Source organism: Acinonyx jubatus, chromosome F2, assembly GCF_027475565.1.
Source record: "Acinonyx jubatus isolate Ajub_Pintada_27869175 chromosome F2, VMU_Ajub_asm_v1.0, whole genome shotgun sequence".
Lineage (NCBI taxonomy): Eukaryota > Metazoa > Chordata > Mammalia > Carnivora > Felidae > Acinonyx > Acinonyx jubatus.
The window spans coordinates 38897182-38918492 of NC_069394.1; the positions used below are offsets into that span (position 1 = coordinate 38897182).

At 40.6% G+C, this 21311-nt stretch overlaps 1 protein-coding gene across 1 annotated transcript in view; it reads right to left on the minus strand.

Annotated features, from left to right (window-relative positions):
• LAPTM4B (lysosomal protein transmembrane 4 beta) overlaps positions 1-21311 on the minus strand; it is a 76689-nt gene that overhangs the window by 44783 nt on the left and 10595 nt on the right. Inside the window, exon 2 of the mRNA XM_027064164.2 lies at positions 1087-1198. Within this exon, the coding sequence (XP_026919965.2) occupies positions 1087-1198 (112 nt within the window). The remainder of the gene's footprint in view (positions 1-1086; positions 1199-21311) is intronic.

Here is a 21311-nt window from a genome sequence, read left to right on the forward strand (position 1 = left end):
AGTGAAGATCAGCTCTTTTACTCAAGCTGAAAAGCAGGGATGATCTTTGATTCCTCACTTTCCTTCTTCATTCATACCAGCAAGTTCTCTCAATCCTACCTCCAAACCCACCCTCTTCCTCATCCTCAGTACAGTCTGGATCACAGGGAACCCCCCCCACTCCCCCCGCCCCACTGCAAACCAATCTCCTAAATGCATCCTCCACTCAGTGACAAAAGGGATCTCCGTAAAACACACATCAGCACATAACTGCTGAATTACTAAAAACCACTGAAAAGCATTTTTATCACTCTGAGAACAGAACCCACAAGCCTCAACGTCTTCCGAATGTTCCCGGTCTATCCCTAAAACTGCATCTTGAGTCACTGTCTCCCCACCTTACTCATTTTGCCCCAGCATTTTTTTTAATGCATTTAAAGTTCTCCAAAGCCAAAGAGAACTAAATTTGCATGATCTTTTGTTTGGGATTATGCACAGCACTGCCCCTTTCAGTTAGTGTGGACACAGTGTGACTGTAATTATAAAAGATGCCCATGAGCTTAGAACTGGGGTGCCTAGCCTCCTTCTGGCATATCCCACACCCACATCCCTGTGTGTGTTTCTATTTATTGGAGAAAGGCCTAAGTCCACTAAATAATGAGCAACACAGTTTCTGGAATGGAAAATGATCATCTCCTAGAAGACAGGGAAATACAGAAAGTAATAGAAGATACAGTAAGGTACACATGACTCTTTTGACCTTGTTTCCTGCCATTTACTCCCCATCCTCTAAAAAAGGCCAAAAGGCCCAGGGTAGAAAGACCAGGACAAAGCATTAATTTAAAAAACGAGAAAGTTAATGTAAAGAAGGAAAAAAAAGAAAAAAACAAAAGAGACCTTATTTAGACTCTTACACCTAGAACAGAGGCAGAGCACACGTAGCACATAAATATTTGTTGATCTGATTTGTAACGATGGAAAGAAAGTGAAGTATCAGTTCAAATGGCCCATGAATCAATATTTGTAATTTAACAGGAAGAACTGGAAGCAGGATTCCCTGCCCTTGAAAGTACCAAAATATCTACAACTGCTATCCGATGTACTTACTGGCATCATCCATGAACTCAAAGTCACCTCCTAGCTCAGAACTTGAAAAGTGATACTGGTCTGGGTCAGCCAGGGCGCTCAACAGAATCAGCAGTACCACAGCGTTGATAATCTGCAATAAGAAAGAAAAAAATTTAAGTGCCCCAAGGATATGGTCCTTATAATAGGAACTTAAACTGACCATATGGAATTCAATTTCAACAGAGGCTCACAATATTGGAACAAACAACAGGCAGCCCCCCTGCGGGAGCAGGCTAACATTCCCAAGCCAGAAGCACCACCTGTCCATAGCCAAGGGCTCATGGCTTGGGCGTAGCAAACGGCCAGATTTCACCCCTTGCCCACCTTGGGGCTGGCATCCTAGAACAGTGAGCAACACACACAATCATACACAGCAGCCCTGATGCCCGGGGTTGGAAAAACACAAACTCTCCAGTTAGCCAAGTGCACCGTGATAAGCAACCACAGGTCTTTCTAGGCGATCAAACATTTTCACAGGGTCAGACGATCTGAGCTTTGAGACCATGTAGGGAACAGAGAGAATGAATGCAGTCACAGTGGCAGAGGCATGATGGTTCCTCCTGTTGTAGCTCAGGTGAGTCCCTTTCCACCCCAGGCCCATATCTCTGCCTTCTGGACGCTGCAGAATACATAGCCCTCAGGTACTCCAAACTTAGCTTGTCTAAATGGAAATCACCATCTCCCATCTCTGCTCCTCTTTTTATGTTCTCTATCTTTAAAAACAGCATCACCATTAATAATTAAAGGGGAAAACATTCAGGCACTATGCTAACTTCTTTATGTGGAGTCTCTCTCTTAAGCTGTCCAATAACCCTAGTGAAATAGGCGCTAAATTATCCCCATGTTATCGATGAGAAAACCAAGGCCTGTGAGTTAAGAACATTACTGAAGATCAGGCAGCTAACAACCTGCAGAAATGAGACCTGAATCCAGGAATTTTAATTCCAAAATGGAATCTCTTAGCCTCCTGTTTATATTTGAAACCTGATTATCTTTGAGCTTACCATCTACCTTACCCCCACATCTGACCAACTGGGAAATTCTGACCATTCTACTTGTACATCTGCATTTCCTTTATTCTTCCTGGCCATCCTTGCTGCATGCGACACACGTGTACCAACTGTGGTGGGGCTAGAGGGGCAGGTGTGCTAAGAGCTTGGGTGAGGCTTGAGATGAGACTGGGTTGTTATCTCCTTTTTGTGTGTATTACTCTTGTCCAAATGGGGATGGAATAAAATGAACAACCATGAAGATTACATAAAGGAAATTCTTTTACTAACAACAGTAAATAAAAGCATATCCTACTATAAAAGTCGTATTTGGAATACCTATTTACAGAAGAGGTTCAAAGGGAGGGTTAGGTTATCTGCTCTATAAAACATCCACTCCAGAATCCATTTTTCTTCCTTCCTTCCTCCTTCCTTCTTCCTTCTTCCTTCTTCCTTCTTCCTCCTTCCTTCCTTTTCCTTCCTTCCTTCCTTCCTTCCTTCCTTCCTTCCTTCCTTCCTTCCTTCCTTCCTTAGTTTCCTTACTTATTTTTATTTATTTATGAGAGACAGAGTATGAGCAAGGGAGGGGCTGAGAGAGAGGGAGACTGAATCCACGAAGTAGGCTCCAGTCTCTAAGCTGCCAGCACAGAGCCCGACACGGGGCTCAAACCTGTGAACCATGAGATCATGACCTGAGCCGAAGTTGGATACTTAACCTACTGAGCCACCCAGGTGCCCCCAGAATTCATTTTTCAATGGCAATCCCAAGGTGGTTGTTTTAGGATTATTGTAGGATTTGGAATAATTCTTTTTCTTCCTCTTTGTTCCAAATCATCTCATATGGTCTGATTGTTTTTTGACAAGCACATGGTTAAAAAAATTTTTAAGGCACCAAAAGGTATATAGTGAAAAGTCACTCTCAGTCCTATTGCTATCCAATTATCCTCCCCACAGTGGTTATTAGAACCACTTATTTCTCTTCAAAGATCCCAGAAACTTCTTAGCACATTTTAAGGAGAATGTGTTTAGCCAAACTCTATTTGAACAAAGCTTTTCAGAACACATCTAAAGCTTAAAGGAAGGTATGAGTTAGTCCCACAACTGGCATGTGATGTTTGGCAAGGATGTTCTTTGATAAACTGTCAAGTTTTCCTGGCATTTCATTCCCTCTATACTCTTGTCTTTGAAAAAGGCAGCCCAAAGATTATGGGCTGAAGTAAGATCAGATGAAACAACCTAAGAATGTAGTTTGAAAAAGCAAAGCACCACACGAAGACAGCATAGTCACTGTTACCGCAATGGGTCGGTTTTAAGGTTGAAAAGGGAACTCTGAGATTCATGGGCAAAGCTTTAACCTAATGGTAGAGTAGGGAGGGTAAGAACAGATGATGGCAGAGTGAGAAGCAGTGCAGTGTGTGGTTAAGGTAATGCAGGCCACGTTTAGAGATTCCATAGGGCTTGTGTTAAGAGAGTTTGGATTTTATTCTAAGCATAACAAGAAGCCCATGAAGAATATCAAGAAAGGGAAGACAGTGACCTGGCTGGGGTTCAAATGAGTAAATCATGTAAAACATCTAGAAGGGTGACTGGCATACAATGGCCACTCACGTTAGTTCACTTACCTCTTCGCACCTCCATGGGACCCACATAAAAGCTCCTGGCTGGCATGGAACGTTGCCTGGCTGCCAGATCTGAACCAGTGCTACGCCGTTGCTTCCCTGTCCTTATAGTTCCGACGCATCTGTCAATGCTCTGGGTTTGTTTTTTTTTTTCTGATTTCAGATTTTATTACAAAATTTATACTAATCAAAACAGTGCAGCACTGGCATAAAACAGACACATGGACCAATGGAACAGAATTGAGAGCCCAGAAAAGACTCATGCATATATGGTCAACTGATGCTTGCCAAGGGAGCTAAGAATACTCAGTGGAGAAAACAACTGTCAGCTCTTAATCAGCTTGTTATTATCCCCGTGCCTAGTTTACTTATCACAATACATTTACTAACTGCAGCAACAGATAGGCACTGTGCTAAGTGCTTAGCAAGAATTCTCCAGGACTCCGAATACAAGGCTAAGTAAGTCATGTGCCGAAATAACACAAAGCATACAGCAGTAAGCATGCCAAGAGTTCAGAGCAAGACTAATGGAAGTTCAGAGAAAGGTATTACTGAAACTTGAGGCTGAGACTGAGGTCATGGGGAGGTGCAGCAGAGATGCGAACACTTGGACAGGGGCTGGAAAGATGGGAAGATTTTGGAAACTGAGCGGTGTGGAAAAGAACACGTTCAAGTCTGAGTAGGGCCACTGGGATGGGGCCTGTACTGAATATAGCAAGTAGTTAGATGTGACTGAACACAGCACACGAAGGGTAAATGTAAGGGAATGAGAAGAGAAATGCAGGTTGGGGCCGGATGGTGAAGAGTCCTCAGGGGCAGGACAGGAAGCTGGGGCTTCAAGCTAATAGCTAATGAATAGCTCATAAGCTGGGATGAGACACGATTAGAGCCATGTCATTAGGAAGATCAAGCTGGAAGAGGCAGGGAGGCTAGGCAGGAGGCAGGCCCTGGATCTGGACAGCAGTGCAAAGGTCTGCTGAGGAGTAACCAAGGTTTTCTCCACTTCCCTCTAATTCTCAAGACAGCGCTGAGACTCTGGTCTTACACGTTACTTTCAGAGGTTATGGGACCTTTCCTCAGGTCCTAGAATGGAAGAGCCATGGTTGGAACCCCAAGGCCTTGCCATGTGGAGGCAGCATCACTAGAGACAGGAAGTGACTAAATGCAAAGACAAAGGGATGCAAACCAGATTGGAGATTTCAAGGCTGGGTGACGGGATGTACCTTGTTATTATCAGAAATAAGAGGGGAGATCACAGAGGGACTAAGATGAGGCTGATTTTAGAGACACTGAACTGGAAAGAATTTCCAGGATGTCCAAAGAATCACGTTAGCTTGTCCATCTGCCCCTCTCTTTTTATTCTACCTTTGGTGTTCAGGCCTGCCCTCAGTTTTGTTCTGACCGCCTGATGCCTAGTCTTATTGGTGCTCCTGCTCGCTCCAGCTCATGTCATTCCTGACAGCTGAGTTCTGGCTCCTGGTTCGGTGTTCTTCTTGCTCCACAGCAGGCCCTGGGTCTGATTCCTGGCTGTGCCTACGGCTCTCTGCACACTGTCATCGTCTCCTCTGTACCGCCAGCCCTGTGGCTCTTCTCTCTGTTCCCCAGCCACAGACCACAGTCCTGGGGCCAAATGCCCTGCCAGCTGCCCTAGTTCTTCACGAGACAGTCCAGGGAGAAAGGACACAGATAAAACAAAAATGTGATGGGAAGGTCATTATGACCAGTCACCATTGTGTTCTTTTCATCACGTGGTGAAATTTTCATAACAAAAACGTGTGATGACACATATTTACTGTGTCCTAAAACCTCAACTGCCGACAGGAATGTGGCATGCCCTGGGTGGTATATATAGCGAATAGAGTAGGGTGACAGGGTGATCCGTGAGGACCAAGGTCTGTGCAAAGGGGCCGGGGGTAGTTACTACACAGAATCAGCTGGAAAAGGCCGAATTAAGTCAAAGCCCTAAGAACACCTGATAAGAAGGACTTCCTCTAAGAGAGAAAATGGAAGTTATCCAATCGTCAGTTCTGACCAAGAATGAAATGTCACCAGAAATGAGAACCAAGAAGATGATAGGACTTTCCAGGAGCAGATGATGCAATGACCACAGCTGAGCTAAATGTAAAAGAAAGAGTGGGCATATTTGTGATCTTGTTCAGCTAATGCTCACCTCCTTTGGACTTCGTCTGTTTTGGTAGGTCATATACAAATTGTTCCCATTCTACTGACAAAGTGTTCCTGGGGTATCACACATTTTTTCCTTGTTCTTGACAATGATTACTTCCATATGTAAATAAATTCAACTTCTGTCCAATTACTTAAGTAGTCAGGCCCTTGTATATTCTCCAGGGATCCAAAGTGCTTCTACCCTTAAATCATTTTTCAGATCCTAAGTGAACAGTGATATCTGTAGTTTGAATCACTGAAAATGTTAAATGTAATTATCAGCTCATTTTTTAAAAACATCGATAAAAGCACCTTAATAACACCCCAGCCCACTGAGGTAATAATAATTACATAACCGCCAAAAATTTGCACAAAAAGGGGCGCTTGGGTGGCTCCGTCAGTTGAGCGACCGACTTCGGCTCAGGTCATGATCTCATGGCTCATGGGTTCGAGCCCCACGTCAGGCTCTGTGCTGACAGCTCGGAGCCTGGAGCCTGCTTCGGATTCTGTGTCTCCCTCTCTCTCTGCCCCTCCCCTACTTGTGCTCTGTCTCTCTCTGTCTCTCAAAAATAAATAAATGTAAAAAAATTTTTTAAAAAATTTGCACAAAAGTGGTGTCCAAAAATGACTGTTGTGCAGATTTATCTATAATGAAAACCTGAAACAGAAGTAGGAGAAGGGTAGGGCACCTATGTGGCTCCGTGGGTCAAGCGTCCAACTTCAGCTCAGGTCACGATCTCATGATTCGTGAGGTCAAGCCCTGCATCGGGCTCCATGCTGACAGCTCGGGGCCTGGAGCCTGCTTTGGATTCTGTGCCTCCCTCTCTCTGCTCCTCCCCTGCTTGCACTCTGTCTCTCTCTGTCTCTTTCTGTCTCTTTCAAAAATAAAGAAACATTAAAAAAATAAAAAAAAGAAATAGGAGAAGGGCTTAATAATATTACTACAAAATAACAGAATCCTAAGGATAAAAACCCATATTTTGAAAAAAGTTAACAATAAAAAATGTTCATAGTATGTTAAATGAAAACTACAGTATAAAAATGTTATATGATTCCAATTCTATTATTTATATGTGTGATATGTTCACAAGTATAAATCACAGACCAAGAACGCGAAAGTGTACAATGTTACTTACATACAAACCAGGTAGATGACGTGTACCTTTAATTTTCATTCTACTTTTTTTCATATCTTCCAGAGTGTCTAACATCAGCATATACTGCTTTTAGAGTTAGAGACAATTATTTAAAACTTCAAAAATATTTTTAATATAAACTATGTTACAAAATATTATTATTGAACTTGCTTCTCTAAAAAACAGTTAACGAAAGAAACTGACCAATGACAAGTAAATCTGGCTGGGCATTCAAGTCAAATCTTGGAAATAGGTATTTCGGGGGAGAAATGTCATAGTGAAATAACAATAAATAAGGAATCTGCCACTTCCAATAATGGTGAACCAGGTAATACAAACCAATGTCCCTCTGAGGACAACTAGGAAATCTGAACAAAATACCCACGTATGTGAGAAGGTGTGGCAGCTAATGAGGCAATGAGAATTACTGGTCCAAAATCCAGGAAAAGGCAGAAATACCCCAGGGGCATTTGTCGATTCTGGAAAAGACGGATAAGAGCTAAGAGCCTAAGCAGCACCCCTGACAGCCTTGCTGGGCCAGGGCATCAAGAGGCTGCCGGGTGGGGGTGGGGGTGGGGGCAGATCCCCCAGGGCTTTGCCCTAAGACCCTTCAGGGTCACCACTGGAGGAAGGTACACCGGAAGAAGACCAGCCTTTAGAGGGACACAGCCCAGCTTTGCAGCATCTGAGTCTTGAAACTGGATAAAAGCAATCCCCAGTTGCTAGACCCCTAATAAAAGCTATTAAAATCCTGGAGGAGAAAGAGATCATCCTATGCCTTGAATTATTTTTTTAATTTTTCAAATGCAATGTTCAAAATACAGCGAACAGGAAAGACAAAACTCTCAGAATAGAAACCAGAAAATCCAATAAAATACCCACTTGTTTTACTAAAACAAACAAACAACAGACAACAGAAACATAAGTACTCTTGATATATAAGTTAATGAGCATGTGCTTTAAAGTGAACTATGATGAGACACCTGGGTGGCTCAGCTGGTTAAGCATCCAACCTCAGCTCAGGTCATGATCTCACAGTTTGTGGGTTTGAGCCCCGCATGGGGCTCTGTGCTGACAGCTCAGAGCCTGGAGCCCGCTTCAGATTCTGTCTCTCTCTCCCTCTGCCCCTCCCCTGCTTGTGCTCTGTGTGTCTGTCTCTCAAAAAGAAATAAACATTAAAAAAAAAATTTGTTTTAAATAAAGTGAACTATGCTAGGGGTGCCTGGGTGGCTCAGTCGGTTAAGTGTCCAATTGACTCAGGCTCAAGTCATGATCTCATGGTTCATGAGTTCAAGCCCTGCATCAGGCTCTGCACTCACTGTGCAGAGCCTGCTTGGAGTTCTCTCTCTCTCCCTCTCTTTCTGCCCCTCCCCAGCTCGTGCTCACTTTGTCTCTCAAAATAAATAAACTTTTTTAAAAAATCAAAAAAATAAAAGTATCTTTTTAATAAATAAATAAATAAATAAATAAATAAATAAATAAATAAAAGTGACTATGCTTATGAAAATCAAGGAGATAAAGAAGAAACACAAGGAGAATTTTGGCAGGGAACTGATATAAAAAGAAGCATATGACAGAGTTGAAAAGAATACAGAAGCTCTAGAGTGAGAAACTACAGTAGCCAAATCAAGAACACAGTGGATGAGTCTCATCCATTAGACAAAGTGCAAGAAAATTAATGAGTTGCTAAGACAGAAAAAACGTTCAGATGGGTGGTTTTAATTAAAAAAAAAAAAAAGCAGAAGACAATGGAGTTCCAACTTCAAAATGCTGGGGAAGAAATGCCAACCTACAGTTTTATATCAAGAAAAAAAATCCTTCAAGAATAAAAATGAAACAAAGAGGCTCTTGGACAAAACGGAGGGAATTTATCACCAGCAGCTCAGCAGTAAAGAAGCACTGAAGGGTATTCTTTGGGCAAAAGAAAAATGATGCCAGATAAAAGGCTGAAGAGGTACAAAGAAAGAAGAATAACAGAAATGATAATTATGTTGGCAACTGTGAATATCGATAACCTAATAACAATAATAATGACTGCAAAATATAAATAGATTCAAAATAGACAATACCATGTAAGTCAAGAGCAGATCACTGGAACTGAACTGATCTTAAATCCTTGCATTGCCCAGGAAAAGAATGAAAGTACCAGTTAATGGGAGATTTTAAAGAGTCCAGGATGTTATGTTGTAATCTCTAGGGCAACCTTTAAGAGAATAGTCAGACTCGAGTGGTAGGTAGACACATGACTGCTTGTTCGGTAATAACCGAGCTGTTTATATTTTGTGCATTTCCCATATGTGTGCAATATTCACAGTAAAAATGGTTAAAAATAATTTAAAAAATAAATATAAATTATAATCAGATATGTGGTTTTCACATGGTTGGCTAATTTTTTTCAACTTTTTTTTTTTTTTAAGCAATCTCTATGCCCAATGCGGGGCTCAAACTCAGGACTCCGAGATCAAATATCACATGCTCTACCAACTGAGCCAACCAGGTGCCTTTAGATGGCTAACTTTTATATTCCCACATTTGAAAAAAAAAATTTAAGCTAATAATGGCAGCTGTGCCTTTCACTTGGGTCCAATATCAATGGGCAAATCAAAATGAAATGAAAGTTTGAACTTTTTACTTGAAATATTTTTAAATCAAATTTTAGAACTCTGATCCAAATGTGCTTCCTTATTCAATTCAAATAAGCCCCTGTCTAGATGGTCCTGTTCTGATATTGAAATACGTTTCTGACATTTGCTATTTCAATTCAAACAATTGTGGTAAATATATTTTGGGAAAAAAACTGGATTTATTGTAAAATCCTATTTGCCTAAGAAATTTTGTAAATCAGTTCACCTACTATGTTCCCAACATTCTTCTTGAAACTGGGTTATACAACGACAAATAACACGCGGTCCTAGCCCCAAAGATTAGTATTTCAGTGGGGCAAACACGTCAACAGCCAAGTAAAATGCAGAATGCTAGAACATTCATTAAGCAATTCATTCAATTGTTCAGAAGTTCAGAAATTACCCATGAGGCAACAAACATATGCCAAGCACTATGCTAAGCATCACATCCATATTACAGCAAACACCACAAGGTAGCTTATTGTCGAGTGGGGAAGACAGTCAAACAAACCGGATGTTCGTTCAGAGTGAAAAAGAATTCTGCCGTACTAGTGGTTCAGGGACAAGCTGAAAGACTTTGCAGGGAGATGACACTGTTAACACCACAGAGAGTGACAGACTTCTGGAAATCTTGAGAGACAAAAGATTACAGCACAAATAACTTTAGGGTATCAGACTCAATGACTAAGAATTAAGTATTAACAGACAGTCCCAGGAAACAAACACATAAAAATGAGCCACTCTTCTCGGCCCTTTGTGTTGAATTAATATTCTAGGCTAATGTTTTAAACCCCCGAAGCTATAAACCAAGGGACTACGTCCAGGTTACACACAGTGAGGGAAAAAGGCTCAGCAGTGAAATCAAAGTTGTACCTTTCATGAGTGCCACGTTTCAATAGGCAAATTTTTCAAATGTAGAAATGTTTTCCCCAAATTCAGTGAGACCCTCCTGATTCACCTTGTAGCCCACAGTGCCGTCACGTTAACCTGTCCTCCTCAAGAAACCACCACCACCAGTCCCATTTTATACCACTGGAGCAGTCTTGCCTCCCCTGTGAAGTGTGACTATTATTGCATTCTGCAAATGAGCACACTCAGACTGCACAGGAAACCCCACACAAGGTCACGTAGTGCTCAGCTGAGACTCAATCACTGATCCTTTGATCACAAATGTCATATATGCTCTTTTTGGGGCGCCTGGGTGGCTCAGTTGGTTGAGCATCTGACTCCTGGTTTCAGCTCAGGTCATGATCCCACGGAACTGAGCCCCACATCAGGCTCTGCATTGACAGCGTGGAGCCTGCTTGGGATGGATTCTCTCCCTCCCTGCCTCCCTCCCTCTCTCTCTCTCTCTTTCTCTCTCCTCTCTCTCTCTGCCCCTCCCCATGCACTCTCTCTCTCTCTCTCAAAATAAATAAATAAACATTTTTTTCAAATGCCACACATGCTCTTTCTAGTCAACAGGTTCCTCTCAAGAAGCTACCACACCCAGTTCACAGATCCCACGAACTCTGCTAACCAATCCCCTAGCACTTGCTCCGAATTCTTTTCAAGGGAGTGTTCCAGATAGCCACTCTCACTGTGACTGGAGCAAGCAAAATGAAGCCGATCTGCCACCCCAGCAGAAGCATTCCCATTTCTCCCAATGGACTTGGCTGGGTTCTGATTTTCACCCTCAGGCTGAGGCACCGTTATATGCTCTCACAAATATACAGCCCATGTAATTAATGAGAAAGCTGTCTGGACAGTGGCAGAGGATGGTCGCCTAGAGGAAGCCAGCTAGGGGAATGCTGTCCAAAGAGCCTCTGGGAGAGTTGAAAGTGAGGGGTGTGGATGGGGAGGACAAGCATGTTCCCTTTTATGTCTTAACGAATATTCTGGGTCTCTGAACGTGAAAAGACAGGCCTAGCCCGCAGCCTAGTTTAGAATGGGCTATGGAGATCTAAACTCCAGGCGTAAGAAAAGTATCACATGCTACAGGGTTAGAAGACTGGCGTTTGGAAAAGACCAGAGAAAATATAAAGTGCAAAAATGGCTAAATTAACATTTTTATACAGCAAGCATGGTCTTTTTGCGTTCTGATACGCTGCTCTCTTCATTAGGTCTATTAGTCCCTACCTGCAGCCATCCTATTCAAACAAGGAGGATTACCATAAGATATGCTTTGAAAGACAGTTTGAAGTGATTATATTATTTTACTCTGTTTAGTTTTAATATATGTAAGAATACTTTGTTCCTGTAGCTATTCATCAGGCAGAAGTGAAACTCATGAAACAGAATATCTTTACTAATAAAAGAGTCAATAACAGATTTAACCACTAGAATACAAATTTCGTATCCAGTTCAAGAACAGTGTTGTTATATTTTCCTTTATCGTTAAAATTTTCTAACAAAAGAGCAATACATTCAAAACATCCCCAAACAAAACCAAGTATCAGAAATTAAAGACAAGGGCACCTGGGTGGCTCAGTCGGTTAAGTGTCTGACTTCGGCTCAGGTCATGATCTTACAGTTTGTGAGTTCGAGCCCTGTGTCGGACTCTGTGCTGACAGCTCAGAGCTTGGACCCTGCTTCAGATTCTGTGTCTCCCTCTCTCTCTGCCCCTCCCCCACTCATGCTTTGTCACTTGCTCTCTCTCTCTCAAAAATAAACAAATTAAAAAAATTTTTTTAAAGAAATTAAAGACAAAAAACATATACCTTCACAATTGAAACACAGCTTGGAAATCTAGAACAGAAGCTGTGAAAGTATAACCTGAAAGCTAATTTTTAAACAGTCTTGTCAAATTAAAATCAAATGCAATGACATAACCTAACTATCTCTTAGATAATAAATGTTTTCTTGGGGCACCTGGGTGGCTCAGTCAGCTGAAGCATCTGACTTTGGCTCATGCCATGATCTTGTGGTTCATGAGTTCAAGTCCCGTGTCAGGCTCTGTGCTGACAGCTCAGAGCCTGAAGCCTGCTTCAGATTCTTTGTCTCCCTCTCTCTCTGCCCCTCGCCTGCTCACACTGTCTCTCTCTCTCTCTCTCAAAAATAAATAAACCTTAAAAAAAATTTTTTTTAAAGAAATGTTTTCTTCTCTAAGATAAGAAATAATGATGAATTGTTTATATATGGAAAGGAGAAAGATTATACTGTATGTCATAAATATTCATTACTATGAATCTAGGCAAGAGAACATTCTTGAAGGTGATATCAATATCTGATACTTTTAGTTATAAAACAGTATCAGATTACTTTGAAAGTAGATAGCCTCTGAAGATCATAATCCCTACCTATATTCTCAAAGTGAACAAATGAAAAGATTATCTAGTAAATTATTAACTACCTGTTACTAACATAAATACATAAATATCTTTAAGATTCTATTCTTGTTTACATACTTTAGAATATGTACTAAGATTATCTGAGAAATTCCCATTTAATTTCTAAACTGCTAGTAAGGAAAAAAAAACAGGCAAAGAAATATGCTCAGGTAAAAATAACAAAAGAATCTAAGAAAGTCTCTATTGTGATTTACTAACTTATTTTTTAATTAAAAAAAATTTTGTTAATGTTTATTCATTATTGAGAGAGAGAGACAGAGACAGAGCATAAGCAGAGGAGAGGCAGAGAGAGGGGGAGACACAGAATCCGAAGCAGGCTCCAGGCTCCGAGCTGTCAGCACAGAGCCCGACGCGGGGCCCGAACCCACAAACTGTAAGATCATGACCTGAGCCAAAGTCGGACACCCAACCGACTGAGCCACCCAGCCGCCCCTCCTAACTTAAGTTTTAAAACATTTTCAGAAAAGCTCTATGGCATTTCTCTATTATTAAAGTTTGTTCCTTATAGCCATACTCGTAACTGTTACTTGTTCTGTTCAATACCTTCTGAAGAATAAAAACTAATAGGCAAAAGTTTCAACTACACGGGCAAGATTCTAACAAAATGAATTTAACATCACAAACATGAGTTCACTAAAGCACTGCTACCAAAAGGGTGGTCTGCAGACAGCAGCTTCTGTATCACACACAGGTTATTTTGAACATAGAAATGCAAAACCTACTGCAGACCCAGTGAATCACAAATAAATGTCAATACAACCGACTGGCAAGGTAGGTGAAAGAGAGTTTCAATGTGTTAAGAGACAATGTCAACCTAGGATTGAAGTATCTTTGAAGAATGAGAGCCAAATGAAGATATTTTCAAATAAAAGCAGATAAGAGCGTGCCACCAACAGAACCTCACTAAAGGAAATTTTTAATGTTTTCTTTTTAATTTTTGAGAGAGAGAGAGAGAAAGAGAGAGAGTGACAAAGCATGAGTGGGGGAGGGGCAGGGAGAGAGGGAGACACAGAATCCGAAGCAGGCTCCAGGCTCCGAGCTGTCAGCACAGAGCCTGATGCGGGGCTCGAACCCACAGACTGCGAGATCATGACCTGAGCTGAAGTCAGATGCTCAACCAACTGAGCCACCCAGGCACCCTGAAAGGAAATTTTAAAATACATACTCAGAAGAGTGAACCCACACAACAGGTCTGAGGTGTGGAAGCAAATGATCATGTACCATCTACAGTTTGGGTATTAAATATCCATTTTTAAAATAAAAACTATAGTGACTACAGAAAAAAAGGAGAATAATGCACAAAGAGAGACACAAATATATAAGTAATTCTAAGCAAACACTTACAGATCAATGTTTAGGAGCTTTTAAAAAAGACATTAATGGGACACCTGGGTAGCTCACTCAGTGAAGCGTCCAACTCTTGATTTCAGCTCAAGTCATGATCTCACTGTTCGTGGGTTCGAGCCCAGCACGGGCTTTGTGCTGACAGTGGGATTCTCAGTCTCCCTCCCTCCCTGCACCCGGCCTCGATCACGCACGTGCTCTCTCTCAAAAATAAACAAACATTAAAAAAAAGACACTAAAATTTTTTTTAAATGACTGGAGTTCAAGGACTTGTTCAAAAGAAAGGCAACGATATTATTAACTCTAAATTTTGATGAGTATACATGGTTACATTTCTTGAGTGAACAACCAGAATAACAGAAATGGAGTATAACTTCCAGAATAGCAGACACAGGGGAAAACAGCGGAATAGAGGAAAACAGGTAAGCAGCAACACAGTCCGCGTGAAAGGTGGCAGCAAAGGAGAAGGAAACGGAAACAGCGACCGGAATAAATCCAGATATGTTAACATTGTTAATGTCAGTGGACTAAGTTCCGCAGTTAAAGACCAAGACGGTCAGGCTCTCCAACGCTGCTGCTCCCATCCACAAGCCCTCGTCTATGCCTCACCGCAGCGCCACACGATCGCGCAATTATGTACCAATATTTCTTTGTGTGATCATTAATTAACTTATATTAATTCTGATTAATATTTATTGCCTCTACTAGACCACAATTCGATGTTGGCAAGGACTGGGTCTATGTTGAATCACCACTGTATCCCCAGCACCCGGCACACTTCCTAACACACAGTTCTCAAGAAAACAAAAACTCTGTTAAAGGACGAGGGATGAGGAAAGGAGGGAGGGAAGACAGCATCATGGTACCTTCTAGGCTTCAATTTTCTACAACTATTTTCTTTGGAGATGGGAAGTCCTTAAACCATAAGCGCAGTGAACAGTTTTCTGATCCCTAAGTTAGTGGCATTTTATCTTATATAGATGATCGTATGTTTTCATGCTGAAAGTGCTATGCGTGTGGCTTTCATTTTATCCTTTTAAAATTTCTTAAGCAGCCAATAAAAACTCCACTAATGCAGGACACCTTGAGAAAAATGCATTCACATTGTATACCACTTATTTTTATCCACAGTCATAACTATTTTTATGACTCGTAATCATTATTTACAATTATTCATTTTTTGAATTATTAACTCCAATCTGGAAAGAGAAAATGAAGTCTTGAGAATCACCCAGTACTGCTTTGTAGACTAGAAATTAAAGCCTTCCACAGGTAGTACAGGTTGCCCGCTGGGCAACAGGATCTTAAAAATTGGGCCACCCTTTGGGGTCATGTCAGACTAGTAGATGTCCCCCAATCTTCTCTCCCCTTTTTCACAGTCATGGACTTATCTGGATACATAAATGCCCAGCGACAGATAACATCTCCCAGTGTCCCAGGCGATTGGGTCACAGGTCTTATTTGGGGCTACTGATATATAAACGAAAGCAGTGTGTGCAATTTCCATGTCACAACCTTAAAACACAAAGTTGCTTGTCCTCCATTTGTCCTTTTTCCCTTCCAGCAGGGATACTTGGGATAGCACAGCCACTCCAGCAGAATAGGTCTCTGGGGGACCTCATGGAACAGTCTGCTACCCACCCTGGACTGTTCTATGAGACAGAATGAAACCTTTATCTTGCATAAGTCCTGCAATTTGCACCTGTTATAAGACTTTACTTACACCATAACAAATACAGAGGTTAAAGTTCATCTTAACACAAAAGAGAAAAGAACAGATAACAGAGAATCCAACGCTACCTTAAAAAGGAAGAAGAGAAAAAGACCCCTAGACCAGCGGCACTAGATCGAAGTTGGGGTAATCAAAACAGACCTCAACAGGACCATCGAAAAGCAAACCCCTCTCTTTAAGCATAGTTAGAAGACCTCCAGACCCAGCCTAGAGACTTGATGTTTGTAGCCCTGAATGTTACCTCTTCTGTGAAGCTGGACTCACCAGGTTGTCTTCATGAAAAGCAAGTCAATACTCAAATCATTCGATAATCAAAATTTAGTGTCCTCTACAGAAAAAGGATACAAAGGCCTAGGGATAGGAGCATTCATCTCATCAACGATTCTATTATGAATATTAGCAAATTGGCATTCTGGTTTTATATGTCAATCTACTATCAGCTGGTGTGAATCAGTCATTCAACTTTAGGGTGTTGACGAGATCCAATCTCTGGTCCAGGGAGGTTGAGGGCTCACAAAGAATGGACATCCCACCTGGCCTTGCCTAGGTGACCTCCTAAGTGCTTCTTTCTTTCCAACTTGTAACACCTTTGTGTTTGCAACCCGCGAGCCCTCTGCTGTTAGCACGTAGGTCAGTACCTGCTGTCGTACCAAGTGTCACTGCTTCACCATCTTTGCACCATGGAATCAACTAGCCATGTAATTTTAGCAGCTCAAGGTGAGTGAGTGAATGAATGAATGAATGAATGAATGAATGAATGAAATAAAGAGCTCAACCTTACTTTTACGAATAATTTGAAATTATATTTCTTTTAAGCATTTTTTGGTGTTAACATTTTTCCCTGAGAAATAATTTTCCCTTGGAAGCTGCATCTGCAAAGATGCAACTCTAAACCTTTAAAAGTTTGTTAAAGGGGCACCTGGGTGGCTCAGTCCATTGAGCTTATGACTTCGCTCAGGTCACGATATCCCGGTTCATGGGTTCAAGTGCCAAGTTGGGCTCTGTGCTGATAGCTCGCAGCCTGGAGCCTGCTTCTGATTCTGTGTCTCCCTCTCTCTCTGCCCCTCTCCCACTTGTGTGCTCTCTCTCTCTCTCTCTCAAAAATAAACATTAAAAAAAGGTTTTTTTAATATTCATTTAATTCATTTTCTTAATTTACATCGAAGTTAGTTAGCATATAGTGCAACAATGATTCCAGGAGTAGATTCCTTACTGCCCCTTACCCATTTAGCCCATCCCCCCTCCCATCCCCCCTCCAGCAACCCTGTCTGTTCTCCATATTTAAGAGTCTCTTATGTTTTTGTCCCCCTCCCTGTTTTTTATTACTTTTGCTTCCTTCCCTTATGTTCATCTGTTTTGTATCTTAAAGTCCTCATATGAGTGAAGTCATATGATATTTGTCTTTCTTTAATTTCGCGTAGCATAATACCCTCTAGTTCCATCCACGTAGTTGCAAATGGCAAGATTTCATTCTTTTTTGATCTTCTTTTGAAATGAAGATCAAATGAATGAAAAAAGACTTCATTCTTTTTTTCATCTTCGTTATCCATTCATCCATCGATGGACATTTGGGCTCTTTCCATACTTTGGCTATTGTTGATAGTGCTGCTATAAACATGGGGGTGCATGTGCCCCTTTGAAACACCACACCTGTATCCCTAGGATAAATAACCTAGTAGTGCAATTGCTGGGTCGTAGGGTAGTTCTATTTTTAATTTTTTGAGGAACCTCCATACTGTTTTCCAGAGTGGCTGCACCAGCTTGCATTCCCACCAGCAGTGCAAAAGAGATCCTCTTTCTCTGCATCCTCGCCAATATCGGTTGTTGCCTGAATTGTTAATGTTAGCCATTCTGACAGGTGTGAGGTGGTATCTCATTTTGGTGTTGCTTTGTATTTCCCTGATGATGAGTGATGTTGAGCATTTTTTTCATGTGTCTGTTGGCCATCTGGATGTCTTGTTTGGAGAAGTGTCTATTCATTTCTTTTGCCCATTTCTTCACTGGATTATTTGTGTTTTGGGTGTTGACTTTGATAAGTTCTTTATAGACTTTGCATATTAACCCTTCATCTGATATGTTGTTTGCAAGTATCTTCTCCCATTTAGTCAGTTGCCTTTTAGTTTTGCTGATTGTTTCTTTTGCTGTGCAAAAGCTTTTTATTTTGATGAGGTCCCAATAGTTCGTTTTTGCTTTTGTTTCCCTTGCCTCCAGAGACGTGTTAAGAAGTTGCTGCGGCCAAGGTCACAGAGGTTTTTACCTGCTTTCCCTTCAAGGATTTTGATGGCTTCCTGTCTTACATTCAGGTCTTTCACCCATTTTGAGTTTATTTTTGTGTATGGGGTAAGAAAGTGGTCCAGGTTCATTTTTCTGCATATCGCTATCCAGTTTTCCCAGCACCACTTGCTGAAGAGAGACTGTCTTTATTCCACTGAATGTTCCTTCCTGCTTTGTCAAAGATTAGTTGGCCATACGTTTGTGGGTCCATTTCTGGGTTCTCTAATCTGTTCCATTGATATAAGTGTCTGTTCTTGTGCCAGTACCATGCTGTCTTGATGATTACAGCTTTGTAATACAGCTTGAAGTCCGAAAAAAAATTTTTTTTTAAGTTTGTTAAAACACTTGAAGAAGTGTGATCTTTACTTAAGTTTTCTTTTTCTTCAAGTAAAATGGGTTAACCAGTTTATAGCTCAAGAACTCTTAAGGCTCCAGAAACTCTACTAAGGGACAAGGGAGTTGGGAGAGAAGGAGAAAGGAGTAAATTATGCTGTTAGGGCTCACATATTATTTCTGTTGGCATCCTTTCACGGTCAGTAAAGGATCTAACCCAAAGGGGAAGGGAAGGGAAAACTGAAGCCTCTTCCTTTATGGCAAAGATTCAAAGTAAGTTGACAAAATAAATATATTCTACGTTTAAACATAATACACATCATAGTGTAAAACTCGTGTTGACTGCTTTAATACCTGACATTTTGTTAGTTAAGTTAAATATATTTAAAGTGAGTCCCAGAGAAGTTGATATTAATAAAACAGGTTTGATGCCAATCTTTATTTCATGGCCAGCCTATCTTTAAACGTCCTGATGAATGTCTATCATAATAAGCCACAAGCTAAAAGACATATTAAATATCACTGAATACAGAGAACTGACAGTTGCCATAGGGGAGGTAGGCGGGGGCACCCAAGGGAATTATCTTGATGAGAACTCAGAAATGTATAGAATTTCTGAATCATTATACTGTACACTTGAAACTAATATAGCACTGTATGTTAATCATATTTCAATTTTTAAAAATAAATAAATATCACTGAAATTTACCAGTCAAAATTTTATACAGCTACCTTTGATCCTTTATATTAGGTTGGGGCAGAGGGTACCTGTGCTTTTTGAAAAGGGCTCACTGGAAGTGCCTACGTGGCTCAGTCAGCTGAACATCCAATTCTTTTGACTTGGGCTCAGGTCATAATACCAGGGTTGTGGTATCGAGCTCCACATCTGATTCCATGCTGAGCGTGGAACCTGCCTGAGGTTCTCTCTCCCTCTGCCCTTCTCCCCTTCTAATGGAAAAAAAAATTTTTTTAAGTAAAAAAAATTCAAAAGGGCTCAGTGGAGATCTCTCAAAAGTCAAGTATCCCTCACTACCCAAATCTATTTGATTTCTGAATTCAGATGGGGAAAGTCTAGATGTCAAGAGAGACTTATATCACTAACTGCTAAAAATTCCCATCCATATTATCCGCAGCCTTAGCCAATGGGAGACTGGTGTTAGAAAGAACCAGTATCTTCTATGCCTCATATCTGGAGGACTGTAACACATCCTTTCTAGTTTTCCAGCCACCTAAAATGGCCTGCTATTTTAATATTCCTTAAAAACTGAATATTAAAAGCAACTAGAGGAAAGCACTTGGTTACATTCAAGGGAACCCCCCACAAGACTTTCAGCAGATTTTTCAGCAGAAACCTCGCAGGACAAAAGGGAGTGGCATAATATATTCAGAGTGCTGAAAGAAAAAAACTTCCAACCAAGAACACTAGCAAAGAGTTCACTCAGAAGTGAAGGAGAAGTAAAGGGCTTTCCAGACAAGCAAAAACATAAAGAGTTCATCACCACTACACCAGCCTTACAAGAAAGGTTAAAGGGAAAAGAAAGGGCACTACTTAGTAACAAGAAAACATGTGAAACAATAAATCTCACTGGAAAGATAAATATATAGTAAAGGTAACAGATTAATTATTTATAAAGCTAGTATGAAGGTTAAGAAAAAATAGTAAAAATACCTTTGATTACAATAATAAGTTGAGGAGTATATGTGTCAAATGTGACATCAAAAAAAAAATAACATGGCAAAGAGGGTAAAAATGTTGAGCTTTAGAATGGGATCAAACTTAAGTTGTTATCAACTTAAAATAGACAGTTATATATAAAAGCTGTTATACGTAGGCCTTGTGGTAACCACAAAACAAGAACCTATAGTGAATACACATAGATAAAAGGAAAGGAATATATGTATACCTCTAAAGAAAGAGAAAAAAGAAACAAAGAAAAACTACAAAAACAGTGAACAATTAAAAAAATGGCAATAAATACATACCTATCAATAATTACTTTAAATGCAAGTGGACTCAATTCTCTAATCAAGACAGAGGGGCTGAATGAGCCCCATCTATATACTGCCTATAAGAAACTCACTTTGTTTTTTTTAAGTTTATTTATTTTGAGAGAGAGAGTGAGACAGAGAGAGAGAGAGAGAGCAGGGGAGGGGCAGAGAGAGAGGGGGAGAGAGAATTCCAAGCATGCTTTGCATTGTCAGCACAGAACCCAACTTGAGGCTCAATTCCCATGAACCTTAAGATCATGACCTGAGCCGAGATCAAGAGTCAGATGCTTAAACAACTGAGCCACCCAGGTGCCCCAAGAAACTCACTTTAGATGGTAAAGGCACACACAGACTGAGAGTGAAGGGATGGAAAAAGAAACTCCATACAAATAATAATTAAAGAAAGCTGGAGTAGCTATACTTACATCAGATAAAATAGACTTTGAAATAAAAACTGTAGTAAAAGACAAGGTTAGTACATGATAAAGTGGTAAATCTGACAAGAAAATATAATATTTGTAAGTATTTATCCATTTAACATAGGAATACCTAATATATAAAGCAAATATTTATAGATCTGAAGAGAAAAACAGACACCAGTACAATAAGGGTAAGGGATTTTAATACCCTACTTTCATCAATGGATAGATCATCCAGACAGAAAATCAA